This window comes from Artemia franciscana, chromosome 20 (genome assembly GCF_032884065.1).
Source record: "Artemia franciscana chromosome 20, ASM3288406v1, whole genome shotgun sequence".
NCBI lineage: Eukaryota > Metazoa > Arthropoda > Branchiopoda > Anostraca > Artemiidae > Artemia > Artemia franciscana.
Window position 1 is genome coordinate 27351293 of NC_088882.1, and position 19565 is coordinate 27370857.

A 19565-nucleotide genomic window follows, 5' to 3' on the forward strand; every position below is an offset into this window, starting at 1 on the left:
AGAGAACTATGAGTAGCCTGTTAATAGACAAAAAATTAAAGCTCCACTGCCAATGGTAACAAGCAGTCTCAAGAACAAATTCAAGCCCTGGTTTCCTCAAATGCACTATAACCTGCTATTCCCACAAAGTCTTTATAAAGCTCTACAAGGCTATAGTAACACTTGTATTGGATTTTGGTACATGTCTCACCTCCCTTTTCTGTAAAAATGATACTAGCCTAATTGAGGGAGTTAAGAGGTGTATCACAAAGTGCATAGCTAGCCTATATGATCTCCATAACAACAACAGACTGGAGTGCCTGCAGCTGCCAACTGTCATATTCAGACACCACTGTGGTGACATGACACTGGCCTAAAAGCATAATTGACAAACAAATAACCCCATTTTTACCAAACATTCAAGTCAGCAACATACAAGACACCACTGACATAAGGTGTCAAAATATAATGTTAGTACACAAACACAGCAACATTTCTTCTCCAGCATGCTGTCAACACCTGGAATAGTGATTGTACCTACAGGTGTATCCTTTAAGTCTAGACTTGACAAGAAATGGCATCAGAAGTCATGAAAACTTGAGCAAGACTGTCTATCCTATTCAATTGCCTTCTGATGCCCATCTCATAATTGGACTGTCTTGCTGGGAGGCTGATGCTGTTTGTCATGCCTAACCATCTTGCATAATCTATCTGAAGTTGCTGTTGTGTGGTGGTGTCAGCTCCAAACCACTGAAAATTGGTCATCAAAGGTCGTACCTACCTTGTGGTCAGTGTTATCAAGTGGGCTTAAATTGCATCCATCCAGCAGACTTCTATTTTCTTCAAATTTCTAAGACAGAGAAATCAGAAGAGGGTTAACATAGTAGCCTGGCAATACCTTCCTGGTGTATGTTTTTGGTTCTATTTAGAACTGAAAATTTTATTTTGCTATACCACTTTCCAAGATAGCCAAAGTAGCTTGTCTACAATTTTACCAGATATTATGAAGTAAAACCATGGTTTTACAAATTACTAGAGGTCCATCAAGAGGGTAGGGGTGAATAATGAGAAAAGTGAAAACAATATTTGGAAATAGCCTAAAAAAAGGAATTTAATGATAATCATTTTGTTTGGTAAAATTCTAGTTGATTGACTTTTGGCTATCTCAGAAGGGGATTAGGTTAGGAAAATGAAACTTTCAGGGATGAGTCTAAAGGCTAAAGTATGTCCTGGGAAGGTATTTTGACATACACACCTCCACTCCTTCTCCCTCTAGAGGGTCCTGACCTTTGATGACCTTTAAAAATATTTGTGCTATAAAAATGAAACCTTGCAAAATAGATCTTCTGCTTGAATAAAATACAACAAAATCTGTTTTCAGCTTCACAACTTTGCTCAATCCTAATTTATAAGGTTGTAAAGATATGCAAATACATTTCCTAAATTTTGGTAAAAAACAATTGATATGGCTCAGAATTCTACTCAAATAACTGGAATTGCATTTTATAACTAAAGGCAGAGAAAAGGCAACTGGTAACTGAAAATTAAGGTAAAATGTTGTTTTTGTCAAAATTTCAATAGGTAGGCTATAGACTGGCATTTGGGCAAATTTCAGGGCCCTCTAGAGGGAGAAGAAGTAGAGGTGGGTACTTCAAAATACCTTCCTGGGACATACTTTAGCCTTTAGACCCATCCCTGAAAATTTCATTTTCCTAACCTAACCCCTTTCCAAGATAGCCAAAAGTCAATCAACTAGAATTTTACCTTTTGTTTTATTCAGATTTCAGAGTCATTCAATCGAACATTTATTACAAAATTCATCTATTTGTGAAAAAAAGAGAATCAAAGTGGTTTACACCTAGCCTAGAGAATCTGCTCAGTACATTTTTTTAATGTTTCCTCCTTGAGAATGAAAAGCTTAAACTGATACAAACTACAATGCAAATTATATTCATTGAATAGTGCTTACCTGAAAATGGTAGTTTGAAAGGTCTATACCTCTCACAAAAGGGAGGACACCAGTTGTACCCATGATCAAGCATGTGATGGTAAATTTTTAAATTCTCTGCTGCTTTCTGACATCTAATAATTTTAAAATAATATCTTCAGATGACAATTTAGCGATTTCCCTGATTTTATACGATGCTTCTATGCCTCAGTTAAATTTTCTTATGTGCGATATATGTAATCTCAATTCAGCATTCCATCTCTTGAATTTTGCAAAACATTTGCCTCAACTGCAAAAGCACAAATCTTTTCTAGTAAAGTTTTAAATTCAAACAATCGGTGTGGATTTTTATTGGAAATGAGACAATGTCCTCTTTAACTGGTAGTGGTGTGATTTTACAGAGTTTTAAGTTTCTTAAATATTTTTATAAACTGTCTATTGTATATAGTGCTAGGTTTTTTCTAATTAAGTTTTGAATATATAGATATTTGTAGCCCATTTCTACTCTTCCTCGTCCTTCTACACTTTTAACCATAGTATGGATCGTGTATTTTGTAGTCAAATTTTCTAAATATTTTACATTGTTACCTACATAAATATATCTTAAACAAGGAATAAATGGTAAACCAAACTTTTCTCTATTTGATTGGTACACAATAGAAATGTCGCATGATAGTTCCAAGGCTAGGGGGGTGGTGGGCAGCTTTCTTCATTTAAGTTTTTTATTTCATATTTTTACACTCTTATGGTATAACTTAACCCCACCTCCAGAATATGGGGCCCAAAACCACTAATGATTATTCCATACCGGGATAGCTTCGATATCAAAGACTCTAATTTAGATGGTAATACAAAAACTAAAATCTGTTTACTCAGGTTCTACTTCTTTTTTTTTTCGTTGATAAGGGCTATGAGGCGCAAAGCTAAAACAAACAGACATTTTTCAATTCATTTTTTTTTGTGTTAAATAAAGGTCTTACCCATCATTAATTATTATATATTCTTTATGATTCCTGTATTGTCGCTATAACTCACGACTTCCGGCGGTTCTTAAAGTCCCCCCCCCCATAGGGCCTGTTGAAGGGTATGAGTTAAAACACAAATTGTATTTATGCTATAAAACGAACCGAGAGATTAAATAGAAGACGAAATATCAATTTTTTTCCTGTTGGAATGCCAAATTTCATTTGTTTCGTTAAAAACAATCTTCAAAACTAAGTTTTAGCCTAAATGTAACCATAATCACAATTATCAGACTATACTTTCCTTTAACAATTTTTCCCGTGTTTTAAAAAATAATTTTCTTGATTACACGTTCTTCTTAAAGATTTCAATAGCAATAATGGACTTATAAGTATTTTGGCCCTTCTTTCCTGAAAATGACCACGATTTACGATTCTTGCTTATAAGTCGCTCTTCGTGTTAAAGCAGAAATTCCAGAACAATTAAAGTGTTCGCATAGACTGTTAAGGTCAACGGTATAAAGTTTCGTGCTTTCAGTCTCTTTCGTAAAAAGTGCCTACCAACCAACTTCAAGTGAATCCAGACTCTATAATGCGGAAGCTAGGTGAAAATCCCTTCACTCTGTCCCCCTTTCCTCTAAGTACTCGTAAAAGAATGTTTCTCATCTGACCTGAACCCCCTCATGACAAAGTCGGAGGATGGCAATATGCCTCTAAAAATCTATAACTATGCGCCGTTTTATCAACATGCCAAACTTCCAACCAAAAAGCTCGTGAAAAAGGCTATTGTTCGAAGGACCGGGAATCCTCTCTGTGCGGACCCATTTACGACCTCAAATCATACTTGAAAATCCTTCCCAGCTTTCCATTTAGAAGATATGAAACATGGTCGAATTTCCACTAAAAAGCAGATGGAAGAGGCGCTGGAAGGCCACTGGGCCGCTCTCTTTTCAAATCAGGTAGGAAGTCATTTCATACTTCAAAAAGATGCAATATTCATAACTTTGTATAGTTAAATTGATTGGTTATCGGAGAGGCTTCTGAACCACTTTGAATCTTTATCAGACAGATTGGGAATCCTTGCGTGATTCCCAACAAGGCGATATTACTGTTAAAAAGTTGGTGAGGATAGGGATAAGGTTGGATACTTTTAGTGAGGATATTGGATACTTTTTGTATCCAATAATACAGATTGAAAAAAACCCTACCTAATTCCAGATTAAAAAAAAAAGTGTAACATCGTTCTACAAAAAAAAAAAAAAAAAACTGTAGGACAAGTATTGTTGTTTTTAGATGGGGCACTGAAGCACTTTGTCCTCCAATTATACAGATCTAATCAACTCATAAATCCCTTCAAACAAGGAGCAATATGCCTACCTTTATGCAAAGCAAGCTAACACTAGGAGGGCTTGCGGTTCCCTTTTTTAAGAGCTGGAGAAGACATAAATGAGTTGGCTAAGCCCAAGGCTAGCATCGTGCCTTATAATAATACAGGTTGAAGATGATTGTCTCATTTTGGTCCAAACAAGGTACAACATGTTTGACTTTCTGCTAAAAATTTGACAAATAAAAGAGGGATGGGGAGTCCGCGGCTCACTTCAAACCTCCGGTATGCTCATGCATAAAGCATGTACTTGGGTCGTTATTGCACATAGTTTGCAATTAAAGTTTATGAGGCACATATTTTACCATTTCTCTATTTCAGTCCTAACGAAGATATTGAAATAACAAGACATCCAAATTGCAAGCAGACATTGCTTGAAAAGCTAGGTGACATTAGAATGTCCCTGCAATTGTGACAGAGGACCGTTGCACATCTTAGGCGATTTAAGGTTTTAGTCTAGCTTAAATTTCAGGCCGATGCCTCATTCCTTGCTAGGTTGAACATAATTTTGTATTCGAAATCAGAATCATGATTCGAAGAAATCAAAGCTTGGCAGAACAGCTTCAGGTTGTGCTTTTCAGACGTAGGCCATAAAACCCCGCTTCGGCTTCCACACCAAAGAAAATGGGTAACTTAGAGTGGTAACTGGCACTTGTTTCGGCAAAAAAAGCCCTCAACGCCATTTGACGACGCATTTTTTCAGTGTCATAGTAAGAATAATTAATTTAATTTGTTATTATTTAACCACACCTATTTTTGCACCATGCAGAGGTGCTTCTTTGGGGCTTGCTAGCTGATCAATAGCTATTGTTTTGGGAGTTAGTTCGTAAAAGAGACCGTGGAAAACACACAAAATTAGCAGCAGAGCTTTCTTAATCTTTTCTTAAGTGTTAACTTATGTAAAGAGCATTTTCAACAGCTCCTTGTGACCTTATGAATATTCGGTTTTTCGTTATTCATAACATTTTAAACTAACTATTTTTAAGCAAATTACTGTTTTCATATATTTACTTTTTTTATGCTAAATAAGCAATTTAGTAATTAATCTTAGTAATTCTCAACTTGTATTATGGATTCTTCTTGAAGACCCCTTCAAGTTGATAATTTACTTTTCTTTAAGTATGTGTACTCCGTTTTCATACCGAGTCTCTTTTATCTTGGCTAATAATATATAGCAGTCGCTGTAAACCGAATCCTTAATACCGAAAAGAAGAACTGCTCTGATCTCTCATATATATTTTTGGGAAAAATTTAAAATTATCAATATTCAGAGAAAGTCAAATAGCGGAGAGAAAAAAAAGTAACACAAAAGAATGCTCCACTGCTGCCGGGCGTAATAATAATTTTTCGACATTTTATTATTATTTATAAATTAATAAATTATTATTAATAAACATTTTATATAAATTATGAAATAATTTTTCGTCATAATTTTTCGACAGGCCACTAATTTTAAAAAATCTATAGAAAATTTTTGTTCCCACCTGTTAACTGTTGAATGTATTTAATTGATTTGAAAATTGAACAGTTTACAAAAACAAACTACAAGATGCTCTTTCTTTATACTAAATATGCAGTCCTTCTATTTGCACAAGGAACTGTAAAAGACCTTTACGACCAAAATTCTTGTGAAATAAATATTTTCGTTATTATACTTTTTTACATGAATTTCCATTCAGAATGATAGTCCAACTTGAAAAGTTGGTTCAACTTGAAACCAGATTAAATAAGAATCACATTTTCTGGATGGAAGTAAAAAGCAATATTCAAACTTAACACGGATAATATTACCTTAAATAGGACATGACAGTCACGCTGTTAACCTGAATCGTTTATGCTAAATGACTGGCACTAGAAAACTCAATACAAACATAAACATTTAGATAGCATAATCTAGCGGTACGGTGTAGCGCTACAATGTACGGCATTGATGCACTTTTCACACGGTGTTGGTATATGTAAGGAATATGAAGAGATGTGAGCATTAAAGGAAAACTTTGACAGGAAGCAGTAAATTTTGTAACGTGAAAATGACCAAGCGACGTTGACAGATGACTTCCACCTAGTTTTTCGGATGAAACGCAAAACTTTGACACCTTTATGGTAAATTTCTCAGAAAAGAAACAGCTCCTTCAAATACTTATCAAAACATGAAACCTAACAAGGAACTTGTTTGTACTTGTTTATTTTAAACACATTTTGGCCCGTCAAAGAAGCGAAGTAAAACGAATATTCATCGTTTAAAGACAATTATTTTTTGGTGGATGGAAAATTTAAGTACCAGAGGAAAATTCAATTTCCAGCAGAACACCGCACCATTGGGCTAATCTAAGGCATATTTTTAATCTGATTACTACCATTCTTAAATTAACAGGCATTCAAAGAAATGAAAGTTTCTCGTACCACACGTACTTGATAAACAAAATAGTCAATTCAAAAAAGTCACGCGTAATTAAAAATGAACACTAGGTTACTAACTTTCTGAATCTTATGAAAAATGAATAATCCAAAGAGGCTTGATGAAGACACTGGTCAAAATCTAGTACACAAACGAAAGCAGCCCATAAATATATTCTTGTACACTAAGTGACTGTAAAATGAAATGGATTCTTAAAAGTCAAATTCTGTTTTGGTTCAGGGCCCCGACAATTCAAAAAAGGAAGCGAAAAAAACCATGTCTTTTTGCTGGAAACAAAATAGCATAAAAAACATTACAAAAAGAGAAAAAAAGTAAAATATCAGGGAGAAAAGAACAAGGAAAAACCCGTGAAACATTAAACAAGTTTGGGAGACATGGGAAAGACATAGACGAAAAGGTCTCTGTGCGTATCTTGCCAGATAAGTCCTTTAGTTTAAGAACGACGATAGGGTAAAAATCTTATGCGACATTATTCAGTTTTACAGTAGTTTATAATCATGGCTGAAATCAATCACAATGAGCGTCTATACTTGTAGGCTATATGTTTTTTTTTGTCGCTAATGGCATTGGACTGAAGAAAGTGAAAAAAGAAAAGAAGAAGAAATTGAAAAAATTATAGAAAACAACGTTGATTGAGGTGCAAACTTCACGACTTGGAGGCAAAAAAGCCACAAATACCAGTTCCTTCCAAAACACTTGGAACTTAATTCAAACAAAACAACATAATTATGTTTTGTTTTAAAAATTGAAAAAATAAACCTTGTATATATGACATCTTTGTTCTAATTTAGTACATCTTTGTACTAATTGTACTATAATGTACTAAATTGTACTAAAGTTAGTTGTACTAAATTTGAACTTTAGCAAATTATCACTGACGAAAAATTATTCTTTTTTTACTTTTTTCGCCTTTTTTAGGACGTCTTTCAACTTGTCGTAAGTCCCTTCATATCCTGGCAAATTTTCAAAAGGCAAATGGTCTCCAATTCCTTCAGCAAAAGAGCTAATGTCAGGTAACTTTTGGAAAGGAGAAAATGTTAGAATGGGTGTACCCTTCGAACTATTCGCGGCACCCGACTTAATGCTTTCCTCATTAGGAGATTCGGGTTTGACTAGAGTTGTCACCGATTCTTCAATTCCTTCCAATGTCTCATTTTCAAGCGCTGATAAAAGCTTTTTCCTCTTTTCTTCTAGAATTTCTAAGCTCTCATTCTCGAAATCGTCAACCATGGTGACTTCCTCAGCTTCGTCAACGTTCTAAAAATTAACAAAGGTTAAAATTTTTAAAAAATGTACCTAAAAATACATTTACTTATTTTTTAGTCAAGCACGAATGTAGGGTGGGAGCCCTCAGCCCTCCATTACCCCCCCCCGTCCCCCCCCCGCCGAAAAAATAGTGATTTTTATACAACAATTTCAGATGCTATCAATATCTTTTGTCAAGTTTGCGTTGTTTTTATTTGTTATGCCACTCACAAAAATTTCTGGCTATAACACGAAATAAAATGTCTTATTTTACAGATTAAGAACAAAGTAAGGCTCTTCTTCAGCATCTTAGTATAAGCTATTTCTTTAATTCACTTAATCTTGGTCTAGATATATCAGAGCTTCAGTTAATATCAAGTTTTAGAAACTTGGCCAAATCTAGGGGGAATTACTTAGTTTGAGTCCCCACCAGCGTTGCACACTTGCACACTGAATGCACTCTTTTTTATCTCAGAGGGAATATGGAGGAGAGAAAATCACTCGTTTTTGGTGTTAGTTTTTATTCACTTTGAACATCAGTAGTTGGCAACGTCGTCAGAAGTGAGCAGGGTTACCAAATTGTGGGTTATCAGGGTTACTGACGTATTACTCAAGAAGCAGGGTTACCAATTGCACACTTTTCGTTTAAAATGCACTATTTTATACCTCAGAGGTGATACGAAAGCAGGAGCAACCATGCCCATGCAAATTTCTGACTTGCACTCTTTCTGAGCAAAAATAACTCTTTTCTGGCCTTGATTTGCACTCTTTTTGGACGTCAGAAGTTGGCAACCTTGCCCCCCCCCCTTCAATTTTCGTTACGAAAGTATAACAGTTCAAAATAGGGATGATCTTTCCATGACTTTCGTCACGGAAAGGCAGTGTGGTCTTCGAAGTTATCTACGTTGATTTTCCTTCGATCCTTATAAAAGTAACAAAGATACATATAAATTTTTTTTTACTGTGTTTTGTACAAAAAATTGAAGAAACCCACTGCGACCCCCCCCCCCCCGATAAATAAGTAAAAACAGAATATGGCCTTGTTTACAAATTAAACAACTACATAGCATTTTTCTGAATGTAATACTGTCATAAAATAACTACATCACTTTCTACGGAAAATATCGTCTAGATTGTAAACAAAATGCTTTACAATTAAATTTTCCACCAAAGGCAGAATACTAATGGAGAGTTCAGACAAGCTATCAATAAATTATCAAACAGTTCGTGTTAACAAACTGTAGTAAGGAGCGACCCGGTTCAATAGTAACCGAAACTCTAAAAAACGGAATTTTGATACTAATAGTAACATCAAAAGAATTGCATTTTAATGCTGATTTTAAATATACAAGTTTCATTTTAGTCTTACCCATCAAAAGTTATGAGCCTGAGAAAATTTTCCTTATTTTAGAAAATAGGGGGAAATACCCCTTAAAAACAATAGAATCTTAACGAAAATCACATCATCAGATTCAGCGTATTAGAGAACCTTACAGTAGCAGTTTAAACTCTTATCTACTAAAATGTAGAATTTTGTATTTTTTGCCATAAGACAGATCACGAATATGCGTTTATTTGTTTTTTTTCCCAGGGGTGATCGTATCGACCCTGTATTCCTAGAATGTCGCGAGAGGGCTCATTCTGACGGAAATTAAAATTTCTAATGCCCTTTTTAAGTGACCAAAAATTGGAGGGCACCTAGGCCCCCTCCCACACTCATTTTTACCGCAAAGTCACCCGATCAAAATTCTGAGATAGCCATTTTATTCAGCATAGTCGAAAAACCGAATAACCATGTCTTTGGAGACGACTTACTCCCCCACAGCCCCGTGGGAGGGGCTGCAAGTTACAAAGTTTGACAAGTGTGTACATATAGTAATGGTTATTGGGAAGTGTAAATATGTTTTCAGGGGGATTTTTTGGTTGGGGGGGGTGTTGAGGGGAGAGGGCTATGTGAGATGAAATATCCATGGATGAATTTGTCTTGGGGGAAGAGAATTTCCATGAAGGGGCGCAGTATTTTCTAGCATTTTTAAAATAAATGAAAAAATAAATATGAAAAAGTTTTTTCAACTGAAAGTAAGGAGCAGCATTAAAACGAACAGAAATTATTACGCACGTGAGGGGCTCACCTCCCCCTAATACCTCGCTCTTTACACTAAAGTATTTTTAGTAATTTCAACTATTTATTCTACGGCCATTGTGATTCAGTGGTCATTCTTAAGGAATTAGAACAAAATTTAAGCTTTAGTGTAAAGAGCGAGGTATTGACTCGGGGGCAAACCCCCCTCATATACGTAGTAAAAGGATACGAATATAGGAGTTTGTTACGTATGTTGATTCGTAAGTTACGTATATTTTTACTAATAAAAACGTTCGTAAAAGTAAAAAATGTCTAATTGCTTTTTCAAGTAACCAGAAAATTCGAGGGTAACTAGGCCTCCTTCCCCGCTCCTTTTTTTCTCAAAATCGTCCGATCAAAACTATGAGAAAGCCATTTAGCCAAAAAAATAAACTGATATGCAAATTTCTTTTAATTATTCATGTGTGGAGAGCCAAAATCAAAGCATGCATCAATTCAAAAACGTTCAGAAATTAAATAAAAAAACAAGTTTTTTTTAACTGAAAGTAAGGAGCGACATTAGAACTTAAAACGAACAGAAATTACTCCGTATATGAAAGGGGTTGTTCCCTCCTCAACACCCCGCTCTTTACGCTAAAGTTTAACTCTTTCTCTCAACTCTACTTTTTAAAACAGTAAAAAACTTTCCAAGGCTGTGACTACTACTATTACTAATGCTAAGGGTATCGCTAATGCTAAGGGGTGTTAGGAGATGGTGAGAAGGATGTTGATCTAACTCGAAACACATCATGTGCATGCAAATTATCAAAATGGTGTATCAGCAACATCTCTGAAGGGCATAGAGGACTATATTTGAAGCTTCTGGGGCATTTTGAACTAAATCAAAACACTCTATGTACATGAGGACTATCAAAGGAATGTATCAGCAATATGCCAGCAACACCTTAGGGAATTTAGCAAAATTTTTCAAGGCTACTAATTTTACTACCACTTTTGCTACTACTACTTCTTCTACTACGGCTAATATAGAGTTAAATCAAAATGGTTTAAGTGTATCTAGGCTGTAAAATTGGAACAGGCGGGATATCTTAGGACTGGAAAAGGTTATAAAGCAGAAACTTTCAGGAAAATTTTATGTTGCCATAAAACTGAATCAAAAGGTGCATATTGATTGTCAAAAGCACATATTAGCGGTTTGTCAAACACGTCTCGTTGTATTGACTTGAAACTTTCAAGGCTATTACCATTACAACTGCCACTAGTATATCAAAATGGTTTGATAAATCAAAATGGTTTAGGTGCATCGAGGTTGTCAAAATGGCATGGATAAAAGCCCCAGAAAAAAAGAAAGAAAATTAAGTTTTATTTTTTTCAGAGAAAATTGAGGAGGATGAGACTGAATCAAAAGGTACTATGTGTATCCAGATTTTCAAAAGGGCGTACATGCAATATATCTAGAATGACAAAGGGTACTAGGGTAAAACTTTCAGGGGGATGTTGAACAGAATCAAAATGCACTATATGCATGCAGGTTGTCAACAGGGCGTACTAGAAGTATCATTGGAACTACTGACAGCATTAAATTGAACTTTTCAGGTCTGCTATAACTACTACTACTACTACCAGTACCACTACTACTATTACTATAACTACTGTTACTACTACAGCAACTACTGCTTATACTACTGCTATTGCGATTGTTTGCAACTATGACTCCGTATGTTTGTCACCACTTGCCAATGCGAGTTAATTATGACTCAAGCTACTAGCAATTGCGACCATAACTATTTGTAGCTGCGAATGTGATTACTTGGAACAGTGATTGCAACAACATATGCCTTGACTCCAACAGCTTGCGATTGTGAATAATTGGCAAAATAAAAGCGACTCCTTGCGTCTGCAACCACATGTGACTGCTAATGCGACTACTTGAATCTGTGACTGCGACTACTTACGACTGCAACTACACACTACTGAAACTTTTATTTCTTACAATTGCTACTACTGCCACTCAAACTACTATCAAACTAGATAAAAGAGTTTAAATACATCCAGGTTGTCAAAATGGCACAGATGCAATATCTCAGAAATAGCAAAGTGCGTTAAGTTGAAACTTCCCGGGAAAATTGGGAGGGAAGAAAACTAAATCAAAATGAACTATGTGTATCTGGATTTTCAAAAGGGTATCTGTGCAATAATCCGGTAAAAACTAAGAATGCTTTTCTGACGAAAGTCTTTTTCCAAAGAAAAGTAGCGAGCAACATTAAACCAAAAATGGGCAGAAGTAAGGTCAAATAATTTAATTTTTCAATCATAAAATAAGCATAAATCACTATAAATAATTAAATGAAGCCCAAAACGAGCAGAAATTAGTATAAATAACCAAGTAAACCTCAAAACATGCAAAAAAAAAAAAAAAACACACAAAGAAGAGTAGGGCTAACACCCCCTGGGACTTCTGAAGACTAGAACATGATTTGTACTTTACCAAGTCAACATACATTTGAAACCTTTTCTCTTCTTAATAAACCCCCAATGAAGATCCCTTTTAGGAACGTTAAGCAGCATATATTAAACTATCAGTCCACATTCACTGTTTCTTTTCATTAATCTTGGCAATGAGGGTGATTTTTTTTTATTTATGAGAAACAAAAACACAGCTCGAAATAAAGATTGTTTTCAATTAAAGATTGTTAACCCCTGACACAGGGGTGTCAGCACTGCTCCTTTTTGTAGTAGTTTTTGCTCGTTTTGAGTTTGAATTGGTCATTTATTTATTTTCTGTTCGTTTACGTCGTATACTTTTTCGTTTCATCGCTCTTTACTTTTCTTAGAAAAACTTTTTTTGTGGAACTAGTTTTTATAATTGATACTAGAAAAACAAATTACCTCTAAAACCACACAGTCAGATTCATCCACTTGAACTATTTCCACTTTTCTTCTTGGAATTTCATAAGTTCTCTTGTGTTTTTCCATTGCCTGTTTATCTTTCAAAAACTGTGTCATTGCTCTAATGCTCTGTCTTCTATCAAATGGTAGACTCCCTTGCCTTTTCCAGTCATCGAAAACTCCCCTTGGGCTTGGGACATTAAAGCCTGGATACTCAATTATCTTCTCCAAGTCAAGTTCAACTTTATTCTCTTCTTCTGAAAATTTAAGTTCAATTATTCAGTTTAATTTTTTAGGGGGGGGGAGAGGAATAGCCAGAGCTACATACACATAGACGATAAAATACGATAGCAAAACAACTTTGAATTACGCTTCAAAATCTCGGGTTGGAAAAGAACTGGGACGTCTGAGTGAAAACAAAATCTCTTAACTGTTACTAGAAAAATTCCAAATCAAGAGGGGTCATGTGATTACTGCTAATACTGACATCTCCTTGCAATACCAAATCACCTGAAGTCAACACAATCAGGCCGTAACCTTCTATCCAGAGGTTTAATCTTTTACTCCTTGACATGAAGTTCTAGTTTCTTTTAAAGGCCTGAGAGATTTTCACACGTCATTAAAGGATGTTCAGATTTCCACTAGGCTTTAGCTGGTAAAAAAAAAAAAAAAAAAAAAAAAAAAAAAAAAAAAAAAAAAAAAAAAAAAAAAAAATTATATATAAATTATATTTGATATATATGATAGGATGTTAGCATCCTATCATTTTTCACTCAAAATTTGGTTTAAACTTCTTAAGATTTCTTCAATAGATGAATCAAGCCAGGGTTTTCCAACATAATATTTTTTTACCTACACAAAAGCATAAAATGACAAAAATATTGAAGTTCATTGGAATGTAGAGATGTCAAGGGTTTCATATTCGCATAAATTAATCAGTCATACAGTAACCAAGTTGAAATCGCTTAATTAGTCCCAGTTACTGACTGAAATAGTGGTTAAATGGCAAAGCCGCTGCAATGGCTGTATAATAACCAACCGGGGATTAGAATCAGTCAATATAATTCTTTGTTTTCAACAGCTGGGGTCAACCAATACAAAATGATTGAATTGAGTAATTAACTAGATTAAAGTAGTAAATGAATGAACCATTACCCCTCCCCCACCTGACTCTATCCTATAGTAGGTACTTGAAACTGTTCTTGAACAATTCAATTGGAGAATTTTTTTCAAGTATAAATCCAACAGTATTTCATTTTTATTAGATGCAGTATTAAAGAATTCAAGAACAGTTAGTGAACTTTTTAAGTCAATGTACCGGTAACCTGCTTTGACTTACGGTTTTGTAGAAAATTGTACCACTTTTATTCAAAGTAATATTACAAAATTTAAGAACAGTTAGTGAACTTTTTAAGTCAATGGACCGGTAACTTACTTTGACCCTGAAGTAATTATTTTGTTTAGTATAAATGTAGTTTGTTTTAATTTTGATATGTCAGTAACGCAACTGATGATGATGACCGATTGGGTCATTCGACTGGATTCATTGGTTAATAAAAGGACCTGTCCCTATTAGGAACTCTTACTTGTATGGAGAATATTTAGTATATCTTCTTCAGCTTTTCGAAGCATCCACGTCTCAAAGCGATACATAGCATTGGCCATTACCGAGGGCTTCTAGTAAAAAAGTTCAATCTAAGGCTCATCTTCCTACTCTTCTAAAATTGTTCCAACTTGAAAAACACCCAGAGCCGAAACTATTCTACAGTTATATCTTCACTGCACCCATATTTCTTACTAATCCTATTTCGTAAGTTAATTTGTCCAAATGATGGTAATCTCCTCTTCATTCTCATTTAGTTCTAATTCAAAGGACTCATACTTCCTAAAATTGATTTTCAAATCTGTATTCACATACCCTTAATACTACCAAAAATATATTGATTTCGTAAACACGTCAACATCTGAATCAAACAGTTCGTGGTAACGAACTGTAGTAAGGGGTGACCCGGCTCAATAGTAAACAAAACTCTAAAAAAGAAACTTAGATGCTAAAAGATATATCAAAAGAATCGGACTTTTATATTGATTTTAAATATATAAGTTTCATAAAATTTGATCTCTGTCATCAAAAGTTACGAGCCTGAGAAAAATTTTCTTATTTTGGAAAATAGGGGGAAACGCCCCCTAAAATTCATAGGATCTTGACAAAACTCACACCATCGCATTCAGCATATCAGAGAACCCCATGGTAAAAATTTCAAGGTCCAACCTACAAAAATGTGGAATTTCGTATTTTTTGCCAGAAGACAGATCGCAGTTTGTTTGTTTGTTTTTTTCCCCCAGGGGTCATCGTATCAACCAAGTGGTCCTAGAGTGTTGCAAGAGGGCTCATTCTAACGGAAATGAAAAGTTCTAGGGCCCTTTTTAAGTGACCAAAAAAATTGGAGGGCACCTAGGCCCCCTCCCACGCTCATTTTTTCCCAAAGTCAACGGATCAAAATTTTGAGATAGCCATTTTTTTCCCATAGTCGAAAACCATAGTAACTATGTCTTTGGGGATGACTTACTCCCCCACAGTCCCTAGGGGAGGGGCTGCAATCTACAAACTTCGACCAATGTTTACATACAGAAATGGTTATTGGGAAGTGTACCGACGTTTTCAGGGGGATTTTTTTTGGGTTTGGGTGTGGGATTGAGGGGAGGGGGCTATTTGGGAGGATCTTTCCTTGGAGGAATATTTCATGGGGAAAGAGAAATTCAATGAAAAGGCCACAGGATTTTCTAGCATTACTATTAAAAAAAAACTATGAAAATGTAAACATGAAAAAGTTTTTATAATTGAAAGTAAGGAGTAGCATTAAAACTTCAAACGAACAGAGATTATTATGCATATGAGGGGTTCTAAAAATATTTTAGCATTAAGAGCGAGGTATTTAGGAGGAGATAAATGCTTCGCTCTTTATGCTAAAGTATTTTTAGTAATTTCAACTATTTTTTCAACGACGCGGGGATCATTCTTAAAGAATTGGGACAAAACTTAAGATTTAGTGTAAAGAGCGAGGTAGTAACGAGGGGACAAACCCCCTCATATATATATAATCAAAAACATAAGAATATAAAAGTTTGTTACGTAAGTTAATTCTTAAGTTACGTATATTTTTTACTAATAAAAACGTTCGTTAAAAATTAAAAGTTCTAGTTGCCTTTTTAAGTAAGCGAAAAATTGGAGGGCAACTAGGCCTCCTTCCCCACCCCTTATTTCTCAAAATCGTCTGATCAAAACTAAGAGGAAGCCATTTAGCCAAAAAAAAATTAATGTGCAAATTTCATTTTAATAATTTATGTACGGAGAGCCAAAATCAAACATGCATTAATTCGAAAACGTTCAGAAATTAAATAAAAAAAATTGATTTTTTTTAACTGAAGGTAAGGAGCGACATTAAAATTTAAAACGAACAGAAATTACTCCGTATATGAAATGGGTTGTCCCCTCCGCAATCCCTCGCTCTTTACACTAAAGTTTGACTCTTTGCCACAATTCTACTGTTTAAAACAATTAAAAACTTTAGCGCCAAGAGCGAGAGATTGCGGAGGGGACAACCCATTTCATATACGGAGTAATTTCTGTTCGTTTTAAGTTTTAATGTCGCTCCTTACTTTCAGTTAAAAAAAAACTAGTTTTTTTATTTAATCATATGCATAAACTGATGCCGTTCCATTCAAGTATTTCACTCCAGAGCTATAGTAGAAAATCCATCAATATAAACAACGATGAAGGGCAATTCTAATTTTGAATCGACATCAAACCAATTATTACCTCGTTTACCCATTGTCTCAGCAATATTAGTCTCGTAGACGGACTAGACACTTTAAAACACTTATTTGGTATACCATTTACGGGTAGAGCCTTAAAGCTGCTAAATAGTCAACGAATGTTGTCAATTCTATCGTTATTCAAATATATATAAAAATTTCAGAGATTCAAAAGCATCAGTGTTTTTTTTTTTTTTTTTTTTTTTTTTTACTCGCTATGGACTAGATTAGATAATAGCAAAATAGAACAAAAATTTTTCACACATCTTAATTAATATGCTACATAAATATTATGCAACACATTTGAAAAATTAATTTTTCATTTTTAATCAATTTTTAAAAATTGATTATCATTTTGAAAACGAAGGTTTTGTGGCACTAGATAATAAGATATTTTTCGAAAACTTTTACTTTAGGTTCAGCTGTGTTAGTTCCAATGACAGTCAAACCGTATATAATACAGATTTCCAATTGGCCTATTCGTTTATATTAAAAGAGGGGTTGGGTATTAGTTGTACGTAGAAGCTATTCATGATGATATTAATTTACAAAACAGTATTGTCATCTTTACTCAACAATCATGGGATTATAACTGACAAGTACTATAGCTGAAAAGAAAATTTATTATTGTTTTTAACAAGCTGTTTTTCATTCTCTTATGCTTCTTTTGAGAAGTTCAAATATTTTGAAAAAGTTTGCGTGCATTAGGCAACATTCATGAAAAAATTTGTTGAAGAAACTGAAGACAAGGACTAGATTTATCAGCTACCGAAAAATGTCTAGTTGAGCACCTGCTTCAGATACCTATTGTTTGTGGCTCTTACAGATCACGGTTAATTACATTTTAATTTCATTGCTGTTAATTATGTTTAGTCAAAAATTACTTAACATTAGCGCTATGTTAATTCCAGGTAGTAATTGGCTTGGAAGCAGAAAATCCTAAGTGTTTCCAGCAAATTTCCAGCAAAAAATTAATTCTTGAAACACCAACCAAACAAGAATAAAAAAATACAATTCTACCACTGGACAAATGGAAAACTTTAATTTAATTTGACCACAATTTTGCTGGCCAGAAAAACGAACTTCCCGACTCAGAACCAAAACAAAAAGAAAGGGATTATCCGTTTATATATGTCTCTTTTATTAGGCAACGAGTAATATGGTTTCAAAATTAAAATTCGACCGCAGTTTTGACGACCAGAGAAACAAATTCGTCAACACTGATCCAAACCGGAAAGTAAATGTTTACTTTCTGTAAACAAATTGGATATTTTATAAAACGGATAGTAATTGTGAATATGTACATTTATTTATCTGTAAATTTCTTCTCAAAAGTGTCACTTTAATTTGTTCCGAAAATTATAATACCATTTTTGTGGTAAAAAAAAAAAAAAAAAAAAAAAAAAAAAAAAAAAAAAAAAAAAAAAAAAAAAAAAAAAAAAAAAAAATACATCAAGACTTTTGGAAAATTTGTTTAGGGTCTGAAGTTTGGGGAATGACGTTGAAAATACATGAAATGGTTATAATAAATTTCTTTGAGGATGAGCATTGGTGCTACATATTTTAAAATGAAATTTACAATTTAATTTGGTTGTCAATAGGCTCTCAAAAGGCTGTCAATTTAATTTGGTTCAAGTTGGTAACATATTCCAAACTTAACTTCAATATTTAAACACTAGAAATTTTTAATTGACATTTTTTATGTAGACATTCAGTATTTAAGCTGATGCAGTTTAATTTTTATGCTTGACAATATGCAATATTAACATTAGTGCTGGTTAATAAGTGGCAGTGGTGAGAACAATTGCAGGCGTCTTAGTACGAACTGGTAAAAACAACGGGTAATCTCGTTTTAGTAAGAAAATGTTGGTATTCAGTGCATTTAATCAGTAAATATTTAGGGCAACTTCGATATCTCAAAATTAAAAAATATTCCCTGAAAAAAAAAATCCTCTAAATAATTATAGGAACCACATGTTACCTCAGCCTTTACGTTCATATGTTATGGCTGCAAAATTTGATAGACATCTTCTTTCTTGTTTATTCTGTGCCCTAAACATATATCACTCTGATATCATCCACGTCGTTATCATATAATACATATCATTCTCCACACAAAATAGTAACTTAATTGTTCTGGAATGGTTTTACGCAGGGAATATCTATTGATCTTTTATAGACGATTTATGTTTTAAGATATTTTTGAAGAGAACTGAAGAGGTTATTAAATATTTGAAAGAGCATTATAATCATCATCATTATTGCCAGTTTTACTCACCACAATAGACATCATCAATAAGTCTAATTTGATCTTCAGCTTTTAGTTCTTCCATCCATCCAGGAGGATAGCCGAGGATCCTCATTTGGTATATGTGCATTGGCAATTCATCATCGTTTAGACCTAATGCCTCGCGGAGTTTATCACTGAGTCTTCCGGGTTTAAATTGGTCTTTCGCATGGGTCTCTTCATGATATCGCCTAAAAACAAAACAATTCCCATCAAAAATGAATGAGACCAAGTTTCACACTTTTTCCTTTTATCATGTTCAATGCTTCAATTTATAAACGTTTTGTCGAAGAGAGAAGGAGAAAGAGGGGGAGAGATGGGAGAAGGAGAAAGAAAAAGGAAATAGAGAAGGAGGGAAAGAAAGGGAAGAGACTATAAACCCAAGAACATACTGTAGAGTATTCCAAAAATGCACAAGAAGCCGTTAAAAGTATGGAGAATTTGAGAATAGGGGCCATAATTTACGTTTTTGTATATTAAGTTTACGGATTATGCATTAATTTAACTAGCGTTTGTTTTAAATTAATAAAAAAAAATCATGAGCACAAAATTC

The 19565-nt window shown here is 34.2% G+C and overlaps 2 protein-coding genes across 4 annotated transcripts in view; both read right to left on the reverse strand.

The window, feature by feature from the left end:
* Window positions 1-2084, reverse strand: part of LOC136039981 (protein flightless-1-like) — a 109223-nt gene extending 107139 nt beyond the window's left edge. For both annotated transcript variants that reach the window (XM_065724042.1, XM_065724041.1), the window contains exon 1: window positions 1949-2084. In XM_065724042.1, the coding sequence (XP_065580114.1) occupies window positions 1949-2011 (63 nt within the window). In that variant the 5' untranslated portion in view covers window positions 2012-2084. The remainder of the gene's footprint in view (window positions 1-1948) is intronic.
* A 3954-nt stretch (window positions 2085-6038) lies between these two features.
* LOC136039982 (zinc finger CCHC domain-containing protein 8 homolog) overlaps window positions 6039-19565 on the reverse strand; it is a 40051-nt gene continuing 26524 nt past the window's right edge. The window contains exons 3-5 of one of the 2 annotated variants that reach the window (XM_065724043.1): window positions 19004-19203; window positions 12910-13166; window positions 6039-7949 (exon numbers count right to left, since the gene is read on the reverse strand). In XM_065724043.1, coding sequence (XP_065580115.1) covers window positions 7578-7949; window positions 12910-13166; window positions 19004-19203 — 829 coding nt within the window. In that variant the 3' untranslated portion in view covers window positions 6039-7577. The remainder of the gene's footprint in view (window positions 7950-12909; window positions 13167-19003; window positions 19204-19565) is intronic. The other variant, XM_065724044.1, reaches the window with a different exon arrangement.